The sequence below is a fragment of the Echiichthys vipera genome, assembly GCF_963691815.1.
Source record: "Echiichthys vipera genome assembly, chromosome: 2".
Classification (NCBI taxonomy): Eukaryota; Metazoa; Chordata; class Actinopteri; order Perciformes; family Trachinidae; genus Echiichthys; species Echiichthys vipera.
This window is the reverse complement of record NC_139827.1, coordinates 1,469,301-1,489,371: the sequence shown is the minus strand read 5'-3', so window position 1 is coordinate 1,489,371 and position 20,071 is coordinate 1,469,301. Positions and strand designations below refer to the sequence as shown.

Below are 20,071 nucleotides of genomic sequence, written 5' to 3'. Positions count from 1 at the left end.
AATGACCTCAGAGCCACCGTAGGCCTCGTGCTCGTACACGTGCGCACACTCGTGCTTGTAAGAGCAAATGCCCTCATGCACAGGCTGGCCTAGGCCGCAGCCTAGGGGTCCCGGATTTGCCAGACTATTTTAAATTTTTTAATTTACCTCACTGGGAAAAAGAACCTTCTGCATCCATTTTTAGTCATTTTGCATCTTTTTGTGCTGGTTTTGCATCAATTTTTAGGCATTTTGCATCTTTTTGTGCTGGTTTTGCATCTATTTTTAGTCATTTTGCATCTTTTTGTGCTGGTTTTGCATCTATTTTTAGTCATTTTGCATCTTTTTGTGCTGGTTTTGCATCTATTTTTAGTCATTTTGCATCTTTTTGTGCTGGTTTTGCATCTATTTTTAGTCATTTTGCATCTTTTTGTGCTGGTTTTGCATCTATTTTTAGTCATTTTGCATCTTTTTGTGCTGGTTTTGCATCTATTTTTGTCATTTTGCATCTTTTTGTGCTGGTTTTGCATCTGTTTTAAGTTGACTCTGGTGTTTTGACCTAAATGCTAACGAGACGTTAAAGTCGTCTAATCCAAACCAGTGCACGCGGCTCGGTTACCACGGGAACGGGGTTTTCACACACATGAGGCAGAAGAAAGAGAAAGACCAAAGCGAGGCCGACGCGACGTCATGAGTCCGGCTCCTTTGAACAGACGGAGTTGGGGGCTCGTCTCCTCCATCACGAGCTTCAGAGAAGAATTCCCATGGCGTGCAGAGCGGCGAGGCGTCCAGGGCACACGGTTTACAGCTCGCCGCACTTGGAGTCTAATGTTCCACGAGCCGCGCCTCACATTTCCACTTCAACACCCACTTTAATGCGTGCAAACGACTCCAGTGACTGTTTCATTACCGCCCCATAAACTCTGCCATAAGTGGCTCCGTCACATCCGTGTGAGAGCCGTCCAAGACGTGGCCCGCAAAGTGCCCGCTCCGGCGTGCGTGCGTGCGTGCGTGCGTGCGTGCGTGCGTGCGTGCGTGCGTGCGTGCGTGCGTGTGTGTGTGTGTGTGTGCGTGTGTGTGTTTGGGCTGCATTTATTGGCGTGACTGGCGTTTTGTAATCGATGTCAGATGCTGTCCCAGCTTTCTGTTTCTGCACCGACCGGCTGAGGAGGAAGAAGCTGCACTTCTTTCTTTATTTTAGGCTTCAGAGGCTTTGTCACTCACACATGGACGTATTCTTAGGGCGCCCTCCCACTGTGCCTCCGTCCCGTGCCCCAGCACGTGTCACGGCTAAAGTCTGGTTCCTTTGACCAGTGTGAGTGCAACCGTACCGCGTCTAGGAGTGGCACGCTTGCGGTCCACGGCCCGTTTGGGAGAGGTGGGCTTTAGTAAAGCACGTTTGCACGTGTACGAGCACGAGCGTGCGCACGTGTACGAGCACGAGGCCTACGGCAGTTCTGAGGTCATTTCCTGTGCGCCTGTTGGGACGTAGAAAAAAGAAGGAGGGACCATGCGCGGACATTTCAAACAATGGCGGTGAAAGGTTCACGTTGGTGTGATGCGGAGGTGGAGTGTTTACTGCAGATTTGGTCGATGAAAAGATTCAAAAACAGTCGACAAGACGCACAAAAACTCCGAGGCCTACGGAAAGATCTGGAAACAAAGCCACGCATCGCCATGACGTCATCAATGCGTGTGACGTGTTACGGCGTGATGACGTATAGGCAGCAAGAAGCATTCTCCGAGGCCCAGGTAGTGTGAGTACAAACGGGCCTGGAGGGGGGGACAAGGACCCTAAAGCACGGGGCACGGGACGGGGGCACAGTGGGAGGGCGCCCTTAATCTGCCTCTGGCTGTGTCCCCGTCCTGCAGGTCATGTCTCCAGCTCTCGTCCACGCTGACTTGTGAACCGTGGTTTGACTCCGGCGGACACAGAGGAGAGCTGGTTCTGCCCCCGGAGGCTCTGTCACTTCTAAGCAGACAGTGATGGATTGGGGAGATCAGAGAGCAGCGTATCTGACACCGCTCTCTGATCGCCGGCCCTAAAGAGCTCAGTCCTGTTTCTAACGTCCCGGATCACATTTCAAAGACGCGGACGATGTCTGCCGGGTGAAAAGAGCCTTTCAGCTCGCTGCCCCTGTGATGTGAAAAGCAGGTACGGCCTCTCTCCTTCCTGACAGCTCGGCCGCAGATTCCTTCCTCTGCGTTTTCAAGATTCAAGATTCAAGAATCTATATTTATCCCGAGGGAAATTATTGAGAACAAGACAAACGGACAAAAAACACGAAAGAAAGTTAACAAACATAGTTGGCTAAGGTTAGCACGACGACTTACAGGAAAAAAAACACTGATAAAAAGACAGTAAATAAGATGAAATAGCTTAAAAAGTGGGTTAGGGTTAGGGTTAGGGTTAGGGTTAGGGTTAGGGTTTAGGGTTAGGGTTTAGGATTAGGGTTTAGGGTTAGGGTTTAGGATTAGGGTTTAGGGTTAGGGTTAGGGTTAGGGTTAGGGTTAGGGTTTAGGATTAGGGTTTAGGGTTAGGGTTAGGGTTAGGGTTAGGGTTAGGGTTTAGGATTAGGGTTTAGGATTAGGGTTTAGGGTTAGGGTTAGGGTTAGGGTTAGGGTTAGGGTTTAGGATTAGGGTTTAGGGTTAGGGTTTAGGATTAGGGTTAGGGTTAGGGTTAGGGCTAGGGTTTAGGGTTAGGGTTAGGGTTTAGGGGTTAAGGTTGGTTTAGAGACTTGAAACTTGGGCTACCCGCCCTATTGCGTGGGCTCTGAGTTCACTCATCATAGTTTCGTTGCGATCGGACGTCGGGAACCCTTTGATCTTAAACAATTGTGTGCCTATTTTTTCCCCCTTATGTGCTCATTCGTTGAGACTTCGTCTACCCCCCTAATTATGGCCACGCGCTTTCCATCGGTACCAAGATGGAGTCTCTACGACATTCCTATCAAAAGTTATGGCCTATTTAAAATAGGGTTAAGGTTTGAGATTAGGGTTGGGGTTAGGGTTGGGGTTAGGGTTAGGGTTAGGGTTAGGGTTAGGGCTAGGGTTAGGGTTAGGGTTAGGGTTAGGGCTGGGGTTAGGGTTAGGGTTAGGGTTAGGGTTAGGGTTGGGGTTAGGGTTAGGGTTAGGGTTAGGGTTAGGGCTGGGGTTAGGGTTAGGGTTAGGGTTAGGGTAAGGGTTAGGGCCGGGGTTAGGGTTAGGGTTAGGGTTAGGGCTGGGGTTAGGGTTAGGGATAGGGTTAGGGTTAGGGTTAGGGTTAGGGTTAGGGTTAGGGTTGGGGTTAGGGTTAGGGCTAGGGTTAGGGTTAGGGTTAGGGTTAGGGCTGGGGTTAGGGTTAGGGTTAGGGTTAGGGTTAGGGTTGGGGTTAGGGTTAGGGTTAGGGTTAGGGTTAGGGTTAGGGCTAGGGTTAGGGTTGGGGTTAGGGTTAGGGTTAGGGTTAGGGTTGGGGTTAGGGTTAGGGTTAGGGTTAGGGCTGGGGTTAGGGTTAGGGTTAGGGTTAGGGTTGGGGTTAGGGTTAGGGTTAGGGTTAGGGTTAGGGTTTAGGGTTAGGTTTAGGGTTTAGGGGTTAAGGTTGGTTTAGAGACGTGAAACTTGGGCTACCCCCCCCTATTGCGTGGGTGCTGAGTTCACTCGTGCTGGTTTCGTTGCGATCGGACGTCGGGAACCCTTTGATCTTAAACAATTTTGTGCCTATTTTTTTTGCTTAGGTGCTCATTTGTGCTCATTCGCCTACCCCCTAATTATGGTCACGAGCTTTCCATCGGTACCAAGATGGAGTCTCTACGACGTTCCTATCAAAAGTTATGACCGATTTAAAATAGGGTTAAGGTTTGAGATTAGGGTTAGGGTTAGGGTTAGGGTTAGGGTTAGGGCTAGGGTTAGGGTTAGGGTTAGGGTTAGGGTTAGGGTTAGGGTTAGGGTTAGGGCTGGGGTTAGGGTTAGGGTTGGGGTTAGGGTTAGGGTTAGGGTTAGGGTTAGGGTTGGGGTTAGGGTTAGGGTTAGGGTTAGGGCTGGGGTTAGGGTTAGGGTTAGGGTTAGGGTTAGGGTTGGGGTTAGGGATGGGTTAGGGTTAGGGTTAGGGCTAGGGTTAGGGTTAGGGTTAGGGTTTAGGGTTAAGGTTAGGGTTAGGGTTAGGGTTTAGGGTTATGGTTAGGGTTAGGGTTTAGGATAAGGGTTAGGGTTTAGGGGTTAAGGTTGGTTTAGAGACTTGAAACTTGGGCTACCCCCCCTATTGCGTGGGTGCTGAGTTCACTCATGCTAGTTTCGTTGCGATCGGACGTCGGGAACCCTTTGATCTTAAACAATTTTGTGCCTATTTTTTTTTCCTTAGGGTCTCATTTGTTGAGAATTCGCCTACCCCCCTAATTATGGCCACGCGCTTTCCATCGGTACCAAGATGGAGTCTCTACGACGTTCCTATCAAAAGTTATGGCCTATTTAAAATAGGGGTAAGGTTTGAGATTAGGGTTAGGGTTAGGGTTAGGGTTAGGGTTAGGGTTGGGGTTAGGGTTAGGGTTAGGGTTGGGGTTAAGGTTAGGGTTAGGGTTAGGGTTGGGGTTAGGGTTAGGGTTAGGGTTGGGGTTAAGGTTAGGGCTGGGGTTAGGGTTAGGGTTAGGGTTAGGGTTGGGGTTAGGGTTAGGGTTAGGGTTAGGGTTAGGGTTAGGGTTAGGGTTAGGGTTGGGTTAGGGTTAGGGTCGGGGCTTTGTGGTGGTTAGGGTTAGGGTTGGGGTTAGGGTTAGGGTTAGGGTTAGGGTTAGGGTTAGGGTTGGGGCTTTGTGGTGGTTAGGGTTAGGGTTAGGGTTAGGGTTGGGGTTAGGGTTAGGGTTAGGGTTAGGGTTAGGGTTGGGGTTGGGGTTAGGGTTAGGGTTGGGGTTGGGGTTGGGGTTAGGGTTTTGGCGTGGTTTTGCATCTATTTTTAGTCATTTTACATCTTTTTGTGGTGGTTTTGCATCTATTTTTAGTCATTTTGCATCTTTTTGTGCTGGTTTTGCATCTATTTTAGTCATTTTGCATCTTTTTGTGCTGGTTTTGCATCTATTTTTGTCATTTTGCATCTTTTTGTGCTGGTTTTGCATCCATTTTTAGTCATTTTACATCTTTTTGAGGTGGTTTTGCATCTATTTTTAGTCATTTTACATCTTTTTGAGGTGGTTTTGCATCTATTTTTAGTCATTTTGCATCTTTTTGTGCTGGTTTTGCATCTATTTTTAGTCTTTTTGCATCTTTTTGTGCTGGTTTTGCATCTGTTTTTAGTCATTTTGCATCTTTTTGTGCTGGTTTTGCATCTATTTTAGTCATTTTGCATCTTTTTGTGCTGGTTTTGCATCTATTTTTAGTCATTTTGCATCTTTTTGTGCTGGTTTTGCATCTATTTTTAGTCATTTTGCGTCTTTTTGTGCTGGTTTTGCATCTATTTTTAGTTGTTTTGCAGGATAACCACCCTGTGTCTGTTGAGAAGGAGTCAAAATGGCGGCAGCGTTGTAGACGGCGGTGGTCTCGTCCCAGAGTGTGGACGGAGAATTCCACTCGTTGGTTTGACAGATGAGACAAAGTGACGACCAACGTCTCCCATCAGCACCAGTTTCACTCTGTTGCTGTTTTACACACAAACATACACGTGTGCACGCATGTTGAGAGGCTCGCTGCTCTGCTCATGAGCACCTGGGCAGCGTTTCACTTCCCTTTCCTCCGCCATCATCATGTAACTCAGGGAATCAGACACTTTGCATGTTTGTTTTCTTCCACAGATCATTTTGAACTGAGCTTGTTTTCAGCAGCAGCGACGTGCTCACATCACAGTGTGTGTGTCAGTGTGTGTGTGTGTGTGTGTGTGTGTGAACAGTCGACCCAGTGGGACGAGACACGCTGATCCGTCCTTTGGGGGAAACTTTGGAGAAGGAGGAGGAGGAAGATGAGAGCTGCTGCTGAGAGCCTCACAAACAACCCCTGCTGCTGCTGCTGCTGCTGCTGCACACACACACACACACACGTGTTTATCTGTGATGATGAACTCAGGTCTACTGCATCTCTGGTGTTTAGTCCTGGTGACTGTGACGGATCATCAGGACCTTCCTCTTCCTCTTCCTCTTCCTCTTCATCATCTTTGACCTGTTCATAAACATCAGTTTCATGGATAAAGCCCCAAATCACAAGTTTGACTCATAAAACCTTCATGTGAAGAAGAAGAATTCCTTTATTTGTCCCACAACGGGGAAATTCAACTTTCACTCTATTATTGTTATACACACACACACACACACACACACACACACACACACACACACACACACACACACACACCCTATATACATGCAATTAATGGAGAGATGTAAGAGCGAGGGGGCTGCCAGTGACCGGAGCCCCGAGCATTTGGGGGTTTGGTGCCTTGCTCAACAGGCCCCCAGGAGAGGCCACCAGTCCACGCTCCATTCATGGTCCACACATGAACTTGAACCAGCGACCCTCCGGTTCCCAGTCAAGTCACCTATGGACTGAGCTACTGCCGCCTCAAGCTTACAGCACCTCCCATCCAAGTACTGACCAGGCCCAACTCTGCTTAGCGTCCGAGAACGTGTGTGTGCACTAGATAAAAGTGGCACCGCCTTTAAAAAGTTCTCATCATCATTTTGTTTCTGTGTATAAAGTAAATCCAGTTCCATTTCATCAGCTGCAACATTGAAGTGATGAACACACGAATGCAACGATTCTAATTCTGAAAACTTTTACTTTTAATTTTACTGTACAATTTGGTTTTCTACTCTTCTACTGTAATAAAGCTTTGAATGCAGACGTTTGCCTGTAACAGAGTTTATTTACTCACTGACGTAACTAACAGCCCCACGGACGTATTCAGAGCCAACGGGCCCCTGGGCACAGACGTGTCAGGGGGCCCCCTGTCTACAGGAACAGGCACCCACATTCAAAGGGTCGACTTTTAGTCATTTTGCAGTAATTTTGTTTCTCTCTGTGGTCATTTTACCCCCATTTTTAGTTGTTTTGTATGTCTTTGTAATTGTTTCGCATCTTTTTGCATCTTTCTGTGGTGGTTTTGCATCTATTTTAAGTAATTTTGCATCTTTTTGTGGTGTTTTTGCATCTATTTTAAGTCATTTTGCATCTCTTTGTGGTGTTTACGCATCTTTTCCGGCATTTTGCATCTGTTTCTAGATATTTTTGCATCGTTTTGTGGTGTTTTGCATCGATTTGTGGTATTTTTGTATCGATTTTAAGTCATTTTCCATCTTTTTGTGGTGTTTATGCATCTATTTTTACTCATTTTGCATCTTTTTGTGGTGTTTTTGCATCTATTTAAGTCATTTTGCATCTCTTTGTGGAGTTTACGCATCTTTTCCGGCATTTTGCATCTGTTTCTAGATATTTTTGCACCGTTTTGTGGTGTTTATGCATCGATTTGTGGTATTTTTGTATCGATTTTAAGTCATTTTCCATCTTTTTGTGGTGTTTATGCATCTATTTTTACTCATTTTGCATCTTTTTGTTGTGTTTATGCATCTATTTTAGACATTTTTATATTTCTATGTTGTTTTGTTTGTCTTTGTGGTCATTTTACATCTATTTTTAATCATTTTTCGTGTCTTTGTAGTCATTTTTGTCTTTATGTGATCCGTCTTTGTAATTGTTTAGCATCTATATTTATTATTTATTAAATGATTTATGAAAACCCTAAAATAATCGTCTTGCTGAAACCGAGTGCGCAAAATCCGAGCAGCTTTGATGCTCTTGAACGCACCAACCCGAAAGGCACCCTGGGAAAATCCAAGATGGCGGGACGTTCAAAGACTCCGCTGAAAGTCCGAATTAACAACAAAGTTAAATGTAAATAAAAACGTTTAGTTCCGCGTTATTAACCGCGAACTGTCGACCGGGACACCGTGAACAGATCGGCCGGTAACCATGAACCGGGGCCGGGGGAGGCTCGACCCTCCGTGCGGTCTGACAGCCCCGAACAAACCGAACCGCCTGAGGAGGAGCTTCAGGCCGAGCCAGCAGACACAGACGGGGCCGGAGGAGTCTCCACGGAGCCCGCAGCCCGGTCAGTGTCCGTGTTTCCGCTCCTTTAGTCTCAGCGGAGGTGTGTGAGGTTGTTGCCCGCCTCCTGGCTCTCCCGCGGCGGCTACGAGCCCAGACGACGTCCCGCTCTGCTGCGCGAGCACCAGACTACGTTCACATTATTCGCAATTTAAGGTTTTCTGGTGTATTTAAGGAATAATTTAGATCACAAAAATGAACTGAATACATTTCTATAAACTTTACTTTCCAGCCTTCAATTCGGCATAAAATAAACCCGCTGTTTGTCTGAACACATCACACATATGTTGAATTAACTGTGTGTGTCCTACTGAAGTGTCCTTGATGCAAAACCAGCACAAAAAGATGCAAAATGACTAAAAATAGATGCAAAACAGTACAAAAAGATGCAAAATGACTGAAAATAGATGCAAAACAGTACAAAAAGATGCAAAATGACTCAAAATAGATGCAAAACAGTACAAAAAGATGCAAAATGACCGAAAATAGATGCAAAACCACCACAAAAAGATGCAAAATGACTAAAAATAGATGCAAAACCACCACAAAAAGATGCAAAATGACTAAAAATAGATGCAAACCACCACAAAAAGATGCAAAATGACTCAAAATAGATGCAAAACCACCACAAAAAGATTCAAAATGACTAAAAATAGATGCAAAACAGTACAAAAAGATGCAAAATGACTATAAATAGATGCAAAACCACCACAAAAAGATGCAAAATGACTAAAAATAGATGCAAACCAGCACAAAAAGATGCAAAATGACTAAAAATAGATGCAAAACCACCACAAAAAGATGCAAAATGACTAAAAATAGATGCAAAACAGTACAAAAAGATGCAAAATGACTAAAAATAGATACAAAACCACCACAAAAAGATGCAAAATGACTAAAAATAGATGCAAAACCACCACAAAAAGATGCAAAATGACTAAAAATAGATGCAAAACAGTACAAAAAGATGCAAAATGATTAAAAACAGATGCAAAACAGTACAAAAAGATGCAAACTTACTAAAAAAAGATGCAAAACAGTACAAAAAGATGCAAAATGACTAAAAATAGATGCAAAACCATCACAAAAAGATGCAAAATGACTAAAAATAGATGCAAAACAGTACAAAAAGATGCAAAATGACTAAAAATAGATGCAAAACAGTACAAAAGATGCAAAATGACTAAAAATAGATGCAAAACAGTACAAAAAGATGCAAAATGACTAAAAATAGATGCAAAACCATCATAAAAAGATGCAAAATGACTAAAAATAGATGCAAAACAGTACAAAAAGATGCAAAATGACTAAAAATAGATGCAAAACAGTACAAAAAGATGCAAAATGACTAAAAATAGATGCAAAACCATCACAAAAAGATGCAAAATGACTAAAAATAGATGCAAAACAGTACAAAAAGATGCAAAATGACTAAAAATAGATGCAAAACAGTACAAAAAGATGCAAAATGACTAAAAATAGATGCAAAACAGCACAAAAAGATGCAAAATGACTAAAAATAGATGCAAAACAGCACAAAAAGATGCAAAATGACTGAAAATAGATGCGGTCTGACAGCCCCGAACAAACCGAACCGTCTGAGGAGGAGCTTCAGGCCGAGCCAGCAGACACAGACGGGGCCGGAGGAGTCTCCACGGAGCCCGCAGCCCGGTCAGTGTCCGTGTTTCCGCTCCTTTAGTCTCAGCGGAGGTTTGTGAGGTTGTTCCCCGCCTCCTGGCTCTCCCGCGGCGGCTACGAGCCCAGACGACGCCCCGCTCTGCTGCGCGAGCACCAGACTACGTTCACATTATTCGCAATTTAAGGTTTTCTGGTGTATTTAAGGAATAATTTAGATCACAAAAATAAACGGAATACATTTCTATAAACTGTAATTTCCAGCGTTCAATTCGGCATAAAATAAACCCGCTGTTTGTCTGAACACATATGTTGAATTAACTGTGTGTGTCCTACTGAAGTGTCCTTGATGCAAAACCAGCACAAAAAGATGCAAAATGACTAAAAATAGATGCAAAACCAGCACAAAAAGATGCAAAATGACTAAAAATAGATGCAAAACAGTACAAAAAGATGCAAAAAGACTAAAAATAGATGCAAAACAGTACAAAAAGATGCAAAATGACTGAAAATAGATGCAAAACCACCACAAAAAGATGCAAAAAGACTTAAAATAGATGCAAAACAGTACAAAAAGATGCAAAGAGACTTAAAATAGATGCAAAACAGTACAAAAAGATGCAAAATGATTAAAAATAGATGCAAAACAGCACAAAAAGATGCAAAATGACTAAAAATAGATGCAAAGCAGTACAAAAAGATGCAAAATAACTAAAAATAGATGCAAAACCAGCACAAAAAGATGCAAAATGATTAAAAACAGATGCAAAACAGTACAAAAAGATGCAAACTTACTAAAAAAAAGATGCAAAACCACCACAAAAAGATGCAAAATGACTAAAAATAGATGCAAAACAGTACAAAAAGATGCAAAATGACTAAAAATAGATTCAAAACAGTACAAAAAGATGCAAAATGACTCAAAATAGATGCAAAACAGCACAAAAAGATGCAAAATGACTCAAAATAGATGCAAAACAGTACAAAAAGATGCAAAATGACCGAAAATAGATGCAAAACCAGCACAAAATGACTAAAAATAGATGCAAAACAGTACAAAAAGATGCAAAATGACTAAAAACAGATGCAAAACAGTACAAAAAGATGCAAACTTACTAAAAATAGATGCAAAACAGTACAAAAAGATGCAAAATGACCGAAAATAGATGCAAAACCAGCACAAAAAGATGCAAAATGACTAAAAATAGATGCAAAACAGTACAAAAAGATGCAAATGACTCAAAATAGATGCAAAACCAGCACAAAAAGATGCAAAATGACTAAAAACAGATGCAAAACCTTCATAAAAAGATGCAAAATGACTAAAAATAGATGCAAAACAGTACAAAAAAGATGCAAAATGACTTAAAATAGATGCAAAACCACCACAAAAAGATGCAAAATGACTAAAAAAAGATGCAAAACAGTACAAAAAGATGTAAAACCATCACAAAAAGATGCATGACTAAAAATAGATGCAAAACAGTACAAAAAGATGCAAAATGACTAAAAAATTGATGCAAAATGACTAAAAATAGATGCAAAACCAGCACAAAAAGATGCAAAATGACTAAAAATAGATGCAAAACCAGGACAAAAAGATGCAAAATGACTGAAAATAGATGCAAAACCACCACAAAAAGATGCAAAATGACTAAAAATAGATGCAAAACCACCACAAAAAGATGCAAGATGACTGAAAATAGATGCAAAACCATCACAAAGACATACAAAATGACTAAAAACCGACTCTTGAATGCGGGTGTCTTGTTCCTGTGTAGACAGAGTGGGGGGCCGCTGACATGTCTGTGCCCGGGGCCCGTTGTCTCAGGATACGTCCCTGTCTTTAGTGTAAAATTGATTTTCAGAGCTTTCTGACGCAGTAAATGTTTGTGAATCTTCTGAATCAGCTGTTTTTACTCCTCCAGAGTTTAAGTCCCCGACCCGGGTCCCGTGGAGGTCCAGAGCTGCCGGGGGTTTCAGCGCAGAGTCTCCGCACAACGACTCCGACTTCCAGCAGGACATCATCTGGGACGCCACCTCGCCTTCGCCCAACAGACTCGGTAAACACTGTGATGTCGGGTTCTTCCCACGACGTTTAATGAAGCTAATCACTTCACCAGAGTCCTGGGAACACCCGGGGAACCGTCGACCATCGCCCCGTCCTGGAAAACACCTGGAAATGAGAGAAAAACTCAAATGTGCAGAGAAATCGTTTCCACATTCACAGATTTTCCTTTAAAGCAGAAACACGATCGTCTTAGAGGAGTGTTCAGGATCACACCGACGTTCACACGGTGACGTGGAGGATGGCGTTAGAATCTTTCTGTTTTAGGTTTTCGGGAAAATGTCGTTTAATCCGGGAGAAACTTTAACTTTTTAAAAACAGGCGCAGCTGCAGGTGGTTGTTGTTGTTTAGATGATCGTGATTAAAACCATCTAAAATAAAACTGTAATATCTGGAGCATTCATTACCACGAAAGATGCAAAATTACTAAAAATAGATGCAAAACCAGCCAAAAAGATGCAAAATGACTAAAAATAGATGCAAAACCACCACAAATAGATGCAAAATGACTAAAAACAGATGCAAAACCACCACAAAAAGATGCAAAATGACTAAAAATAGATGCCACACACCACAAAAAGATGCAAAATGACTAGAAATAGATGCAAAACCACCACAAATAGATGCAAAATGACTAAAAACAGATGCAAAACCACCACAAAAAGATGCAAAATGACTAAAAACAGATGCAAAACCACCACAAAAAGATGCAAAATTACTAAAAATAGATGCAAAACCACCACAAATAGATGCAAAATGACTAAAAACAGATGCAAAACCACCACAAAAAGATGCAAAATGACTAGAAATAGATGCAAAACCACCACAAAAAGATGCAAAATGACTAAAAATAGATGCAAAACCACCACAAAAAGATGCAAAATGACTAAAAATAGATGCAAAACCAGCACAAAAAGATGCAAAATGACTAAAAACAGATGCAAAACCACCACAAAAAGATGCAAAATGACTAAAAACAGATGCAAAACCACCACAAAAAGATGCAAAATTACTAAAAATAGATGCAAAACCACCACAAAAAGATGCAAAATGACTAAAAATAGATGCAAAACCACCACAAAAAGATGCAAAATGACTAAAAATAGATGCAAAACCACCACAAAAAGATGCAAAATGACTAAAAATAGATGCAAAACCACCACAAAAAGATGCAAAATGACTAAAAATAGATGCAAAACCAGCACAAAAAGATGCAAAATGACTAAAAAACAATCCTCCTCGCCTACAGGAGTCTCCATCTTGTCAGACTTTGACTTCGCCTCTTTTCCTCTGACCAAAAAAGTGCATGTATGTGACGTTGGGGGGAGGGGCGTACGTCCATCTGACTGACGTTTACCTCCGAGGGGAAGTGAGGGCCAGAGGCTAGCTGTCACTCAAGAGGCCACGCCCCTAATTTTTCATAACACTTAAACGAGTGGTGCGTGTGGGAGGTTGAGCTGCTTCTGTTTGTCTCTTCAGGTAAAAGAGGAAAGACGCTCCGAGCTCCCGGAGCCGTGAACATCTCTGAGATCGTGAACAGGATCGCCCCCAAGGTCGGCGGCCGCCACACTTGTGACCTGGAAATGCTGCTGAGTTCATAAACGTCCGTTATTCTCATCCCTGTTGTGTTTGTGTTGGTGCAGCACGGCCGACCGGAGGTGGCCGAGCCGACTCTACAGCAGTGGATCGGGGACAGCGCCGCCATCCCCTGCACGCCGGACGTTCAAGCCCCCAAGAGGAAGTCGCCGAGGTCAGTTCAGAAAGAAGAGACAAATGCAATTAAGGGTGCACTCCCACTGTGCCTCCGTCCCGTGCCCCAGCACGTTTCACGGCTAAAGTCTGGTTCCTTTGACCAGTGTGAGTGCAACCGTACCGCGTCTAGGAGCGGCACGCTTGCCGTCCACGGCCCGTTTGGGAGAGGTGGGCTTTAGTAAAGCACGTTTGCACGTGTACGAGCACGAGCGTGCGCACGTGTCATGTATCGAGACCTTTTTTTGTCGTGCACGAACAACTAACGGAGAAATCCAGGAGAGATGCTAACAGCCGTACGTGGCTAACAGTGGTTAGCTCAGGGCAGCACGGTGAAGGCATTCAAAGGTCTTTTTTAACCACTAATGCTGCTGAAAATAACACAAACCTCTGCAGCAGCATTAGAAGAGTCCCTACACGCACACGCACGCGCGCACACACACACACACACACACACACACACACACACACACACACACACACACACACACACACACACACACACACACACACACACACACACACACACACACACACACATGAGAAGAGTCCCTACACACACAACAAAGCATCATCAGCGTAGTTAGTGAAGCCAGAGTTTATTAAAGAGTGTTTTAAAGACTTACCTACTGGCCCCTGTACCAGCTCCTCTCATAGTAAAGTCAATTCAAGTGGAAGGAGCCCATTGGTGCTTTGTTTTGTGTGTAGGGACTCTTCTCATGCTGCTGCAGAGGTTTGCTGTTATTTTCAGCAGCATTAGTGGTTAAAAAAGACCTTTGAATGCCTTCACCGCACTGCCCAGAGCTAACCACTGTTAGCCACGTCCGGCTGTTAGCATCTTTCCGGAAAATCTACGTTAATAGTTGTTACATAAAAATCTGTCTCCATGGATTATTGATGAACGAATTTGCCGGATCAGGAGCTTTTCTCCCACCGGGGTTAGTTACGGCGGCAGGCGTGTGTTGCCTTGGCAACCGCTTAAGTGCGGCGGGAAACCCAGGGTCTGCGTCTCCGTCCTCTAAGCGTTCACCCTTCTCTCTCTCTCTCTCCTGGCGTCTGAAACCAAAAGCGTGTTCTCAAACCGTCTCCGTGTCGTCACAGGGAACGCTTACGTAGTTTGTGTTTCTGTCGCAGGCCGAACGGCGTGGACGACCTTCTGAAGCTCGCCAAACAGTTCGACCTCAACATGTTTCATCGGGATGAAGAAGAAGAAGAGGAGGAGGACGACGAGCACCAGCAGAGTCTGGAGCTGCTGTCGGGCGACGTCTTGGGTTTGGAGGAGGGAGATCGAAGCACCTCTTTGTCTCTGCTTCCTGGAAACGGTCGAGCAGCTGTGAAGGCGGCGGCGGCGGCAGCGGCGCCCGGGACGGAGCATCAGCTGCTCCACCTGGATATAAACATGGAGGACGACTTTGATTTCCTGTTCGACGGGCCGACCCAGCGCGTGAGCGGGAATCTGAGTCAGACGTCCTCAGCTCAGCCGTCACAAGTCAAAGCGGCGTCGGGGAAAACGCCCGCGGCGCCCTCCTCACGCCGCACGACGGACACTAAAGGCGGGTTCGAGGACGACTGGGACGACGACGACCTCTTGAACGACTCTCTAGTGTTGGAGATGACACAGAATCCACACAAGTTCAGCGCTCCGACGCACAGTTCCACGCAGAAACCGGCGCCGGACGACGTGAGACACAGAACCACGTTCAGACCGGACCCTCCTCCGACTTTCTCCGTCCCAAGACTCCAGACGGACGCCAGGTCACACTCACAGGTGGATAACGGCGCCGAAAAGGTCGCTCAGCAGAACCCTCCCTCCCGTCGCGGTGTTTCCGTCGAGGCGGGATCTCAGAGACCATCGAGCGCGGCGACGTCGGATCCACGGGAAAGGACGTGTGTTCCCAAACACGCCACGACGGCGCCAAACTCTACAAAAACTGCCGCAGTTCCGATGAATCCTGTGGCGATTTCATCCCGCAGCGAGGCGCCGGCCGCCTCCGACCTCCTGGACCTGGACCAGGACCTGGACGCGTTCTTCTCGTCCGACCCGGTTTGGGACGACCCCGCTGACGACGACCTGCTGTGCGAAATGTGCGACGACCTGGAGAACCGAATCCAGAGCGCGGAGAACGTCCCCGCCAAACGGACGACGCCAACGCCGCCGCCTCCTCCTCCTGCGAACCAACAGAGAGCAGCTCTGCAGCCGTCCGACAGGAACCGGCAGCCGGACAAAGCACCAGTGGGTCTCCCCTGTGCCGCAGGACGACCAGCCGGCAGCTCACACGCCAAAAACACTTCAGCGCCGCAGGGCAACACGCACAAAGACCAGTTCGCCTTCAGGACGCCAAACCACCCGCCGTCTACGGCATCTACCGCGTCTACTGCGTCTACTGCTACCGTAAACAGCAAAGGTAAGAGCACGACCACACGAGGGTTCGATCCCGGGGACAAACATCCAGAGTATGTTGTTTGTTAAATGCCTCGTGTGTTTGTTGTTGTTGTTTGTTAAATGCCTCGTGTGTTTGTTGTTGTTGTTGTTTGTTAAATGCCTCGTGTGTTTGTTTGTTGTTGTTTGTTAAATGCCTCGTGTGTTTGTTGTTGTTGTTGTTTGTTAAATGCTTCGTGGGTGTGTTGTTGTTGTTGTTGTTTGTTAAATGCCTCGTGTGTGTTTGTTGTTGTTGTTTGTTAAATGACTCGTGTGGTTGTTGTTGTTGTTGTTTGTTAAATGACTCGTGTGTTTTTTGTTGTTGTTGTTTGTTAAATGCCTCGTGTGTTTGTTGTTGTTGTTGTTGTTGTTTGTTAAATGCCTTGTGTGTTTGTTGTTGTTGTTGTTTGTTAAATGCCTCGTGTGTGTGTTTGTTGTTGTTGTTGTTTGTTAAATGCCTCGTGTGTGTGTTTGTTGTTGTTGTTGTTTGTTAAAAGCCTCGTGTGTTTGTTGTTGTTGTTGTTTGTTAAATGCCTCGTGTGTGTTTGTTGTTGTTGTTGTTTGTTAAATGCCTCGTGTGTTTGTTGTTGTTGTTGTTTGTTAAATGCCTCGTGTGTGTTTGTTGTTGTTGTTGTTTGTTAAATGCCTCGTGTATTTGTTTGTTGTTGTTGTTTGTTAAATGCCTCTTGTATTTGTTTGTTGTTGTTGTTTGTTAAATGCCTCGTGTATTTGTTTGTTGTTGTTGTTGTTGTTTGTTAAATGCCTCGTGTATTTGTTTGTTGTTGTTGTTTGTTAAATGCCTCTTGTATTTGTTTGTTGTTTGTTAAATGCCTCTTGTATTTGTTTGTTGTTGTTGTTTGTTAAATGCCTCGTGTGTGTTTGTTGTTGTTGTTTGTTAAATGCCTCGTGTGTTTGTTGTTGTTGTTGTTTGTTAAATGCCTCGTGTGTTTGTGGTTGTTGTTGTTTGTTAAATGCCTCGTGTGTGTGTTTGTTGTTGTTGTTGTTTGTTAAATGCCTCGTGTGTGTTTGTTGTTGTTGTTGTTTGTTAAATGCCTCGTGTGTGTGTTGTTGTTGTTGTTTGTTAAATGCCTCGTGTGTTTGTTGTTGTTGTTTGTTAAATGCCTCGTGTGTTTGTTGTTGTTGTTGTTTGTTAAATGCCTCGTGTGTTTGTTGTTGTTGTTGTTTGTTAAATGCCTCGTGTGTTTGTTGTTGTTGTTGTTTGTTAAATGCCTCGTGTGTTTGTTGTTGTTGTTGTTTGTTAAATGCCTCGTGTGTTTGTTGTTGTTGTTTGTTAAATGCCTCGTGTGTTTGTTGTTGTTGTTGTTTGTTAAATGCCTCGTGTGTTTGTTGTTGTTGTTTGTTAAATGCCTCGTGTGTTTGTTGTTGTTTGTTTGTTAAATGCCTCGTGTGTTTGTTTGTTGTTGTTGTTGTTTGTTAAATGCCTTGTGTGTTTGTTTGTTGTTGTTGTTGTTGTTGTTTGTTAAATGCCTTGTGTGTTTGTTGTTGTTGTTGTTTGTTAAATGCCTCGTGTGTTTGTTGTTGTTGTTTGTTAAATGCCTCGTGTGTTTGTTTGTTGTTGTTGTTGTTTGTTAAATGCCTTGTGTGTTTGTTGTTGTTGTTGTTTGTTAAATGCCTCGTGTGTTTGTTGTTGTTGTTGTTTGTTAAATGCCTCGTGTGTTTGTTGTTGTTGTTGTTTGTTAAATGCCTCGTCTGCGTCGTGTTTCCTCTGCAGTTGTCAGTAAATGTTCGGCGGCAGAGATCGAGCTGAAGAAGCAGCAGGCGATGGAGAGACGACGACAACGAGTGCAGGCCGCCGGAACCCTGCGAGCCCCGACCTGACACACGGACACACACACACACAGACACACACACACGGACACACACACACACACACGGACACACACACGGACACACACACACGGACACACACACACACACACACACGGACACACACACACACACAGACACACACACATACACACACACACACACACACACACACACGGACACACACACACAGACAGACAGACAGACAGACAGACAGACAGACAGACACACACACACACACACACACACACAGACAGACAGACAGACAGACACACACACACACACACACAGGCTCCTGCTGTTCCGTGTTGTTGTCCAGTGAAACTGTAAATGTTCTGTAACATGATAATAATTTGATCTACTTCCTGTTTCTAATCCGTCAGATTCTTTTTTAAACCTTTTCTGAACTCAAATCTCGTCTTTTAACTTTTAATATAAGTGCAGAGGATACAGTCACAGCGTGGTTAGCCTAGCGTGGTTAGCCTAGCGTGGTTAGCCTAGCCTAGCTTAGCATAAAGACTGGCAGCAGGTGGAAACAGCTAGCATGAGTCTGTCCTAAATGCAAAAATACAGCTAGTGACACCTGTAAAGCTCACTGAGGCGAGGCTAACGGTTTCCCTCTGCTTCCAGTCTTTATGCTAAGCTAGGCTAGGCTAACTACATCCTGATGCTAGCTCTGCACTTAAAACACAGTCATTAAAGTGTCATTACGGCGTAAAATCCTCCCATCGTCTTTTTCTGCACTTTAATCATCAAAATAATCCACGAGACAGTTTTTTTTAGTGTAACAACTATTAACGGAGAAATCCAGGAGAGATTCTAACAGCCGCTAATCACTGTTAGCCACGTCCAGCTGTTAGCGTCCCTCCTGGATTTCTTAAATTGTCTCTGTGGATTATTTGATGATGAAAGTGCAGAAAAAGGGAAATAATATAAATAATAAATATCAGTTTAATTCGTAAGCTAACAGTTTCCCTCCACTCTCAGTGTTTGTGCTAAGCTAAGCTAAGCTAAGCTAACGGCTCCTTTTCTGTCTTCTGTAAATATCATGAGTCACTTTTCTTCTTGTTTGTTCGCTCGATTAATGTGAAGCACTTTTACAATAAACTGTTATTGTTGTTTTAACGTTTGTTGTTGTGACGGTTAAGTTTAGTCACTAAGCTGCCCCGTGCTTTAGGGTCCTTGTCCCTCGTGCTCATACACGTGCGCACGCTCGTGCTCGTACACGTGCAAACGTGCTTTACTAAAGCCCACCTCTCCCAAACGGGCCATGGACGGCAAGCGTGCCGCTCCTAGACGTGGTACGGTTGCACTCACACTGGTCAAAGGAACCAGACTTTAGCCGGACACGTGCTGGGGCACGGGACGGAGGCACAGTGGGAGTGCGCCCTCAAGGAGACGGTTAAGTTTAGACGACAAAAGGTGACGGTTTTCGTTGCCACCGTACTCTACGGGGGAATTGTTGTCTAGGTTTAAACCACACTCTGACTTATTTATGATTTACATTACTCAGTGGAGTCGGTTCTGAACCGGTTTGAGACCCTGAAGCGTCCTCGTCCGTCCGTCTTAGCCGGCATCGTTCCGTCCTCGTCTGTAACACATGATTCCAGATTCCCAGGAACGTTTCTGATGTGGTTCTGTTTTTTTCTGGTCTTTATCACGGAGCAGAGTCTGGACGCCGCCTGCAGACGTGAAAATCACAAACAGGTGTGTGTGTGTGTGTGTGTGTGTGTGTGTGTGTGTGTGTGTGTGTGTGTGTGTGTGTGTGTGTGTGTGTGTGTGTGTGTGTGTGTGTGTGTGTGTGTGTGTGTGTGTGTGTGTGTGTGTGTGTGTGTGTGTGTGTGTGTGTGTGTGTGTGTGTGTGTGTGTGTGTGTGTGAGAGTGCGAGTGCGAGTGCGCGTGCGAGTGCGCGTGATGAATGAGACCTTTAATTGTCTCTGACGGCAAAAACTGGCGACTTCTTCTTCTTCTGCAGCTCGATTCTGAAACGTTTAGACCTGAAACATCCGAGCAGAGGGAAAACTAAAGTCTGACTTCCTGTCCCGTTGTGTTTCCATGGCAGCAGCCAATAGCGTTGGGCGTTGCTGGTTGCCAGGGTTGTCTGTTGTTGGGTGCAGCTACTGTAGGCTGGTTGCCAGGGTTGTCTGTTGTTGGGTGCAGCTACTGTAGACTAGCACTGGGTGAAATGGAGTTAGCCAATCCTGCAGCTGCTTGGGAGCCTCAGTGAAGGGGGCGTTCTTTGTCCCAGCAGCTGAGTGAGCGGAGACGGGCAACAACCAGAGTCACTATAGGCCGAGCATTCACTCCATGGACTGAGAGAAAGGAGAGGAACGCCATT

General features: G+C 44.8%; 2 protein-coding genes across 2 annotated transcripts in view; one reads left to right on the top strand and one right to left on the bottom strand.

Annotated features, from left to right (window-relative positions):
* ppp3r1b (protein phosphatase 3 (formerly 2B), regulatory s1ubunit B, alpha isoform, b) overlaps nucleotides 1-20,071 on the bottom strand; it is a 125,389-nt gene that overhangs the window by 75,577 nt on the left and 29,741 nt on the right. The gene's annotated exons all lie outside the window — the stretch shown is intronic.
* On the top strand, nucleotides 9,586-17,752 carry etaa1a (ETAA1 activator of ATR kinase a; the record flags this gene model as incomplete). The annotated part of the gene is made up of 6 exons (XM_083936244.1): nucleotides 9,586-9,706; nucleotides 11,599-11,733; nucleotides 13,218-13,291; nucleotides 13,382-13,488; nucleotides 14,622-15,892; nucleotides 17,639-17,752. 6 exons carry the CDS (start codon nucleotides 9,586-9,588, stop codon nucleotides 17,743-17,745), a joined length of 1,815 nt encoding a protein of 604 aa, XP_083792370.1. The 3' UTR covers nucleotides 17,746-17,752.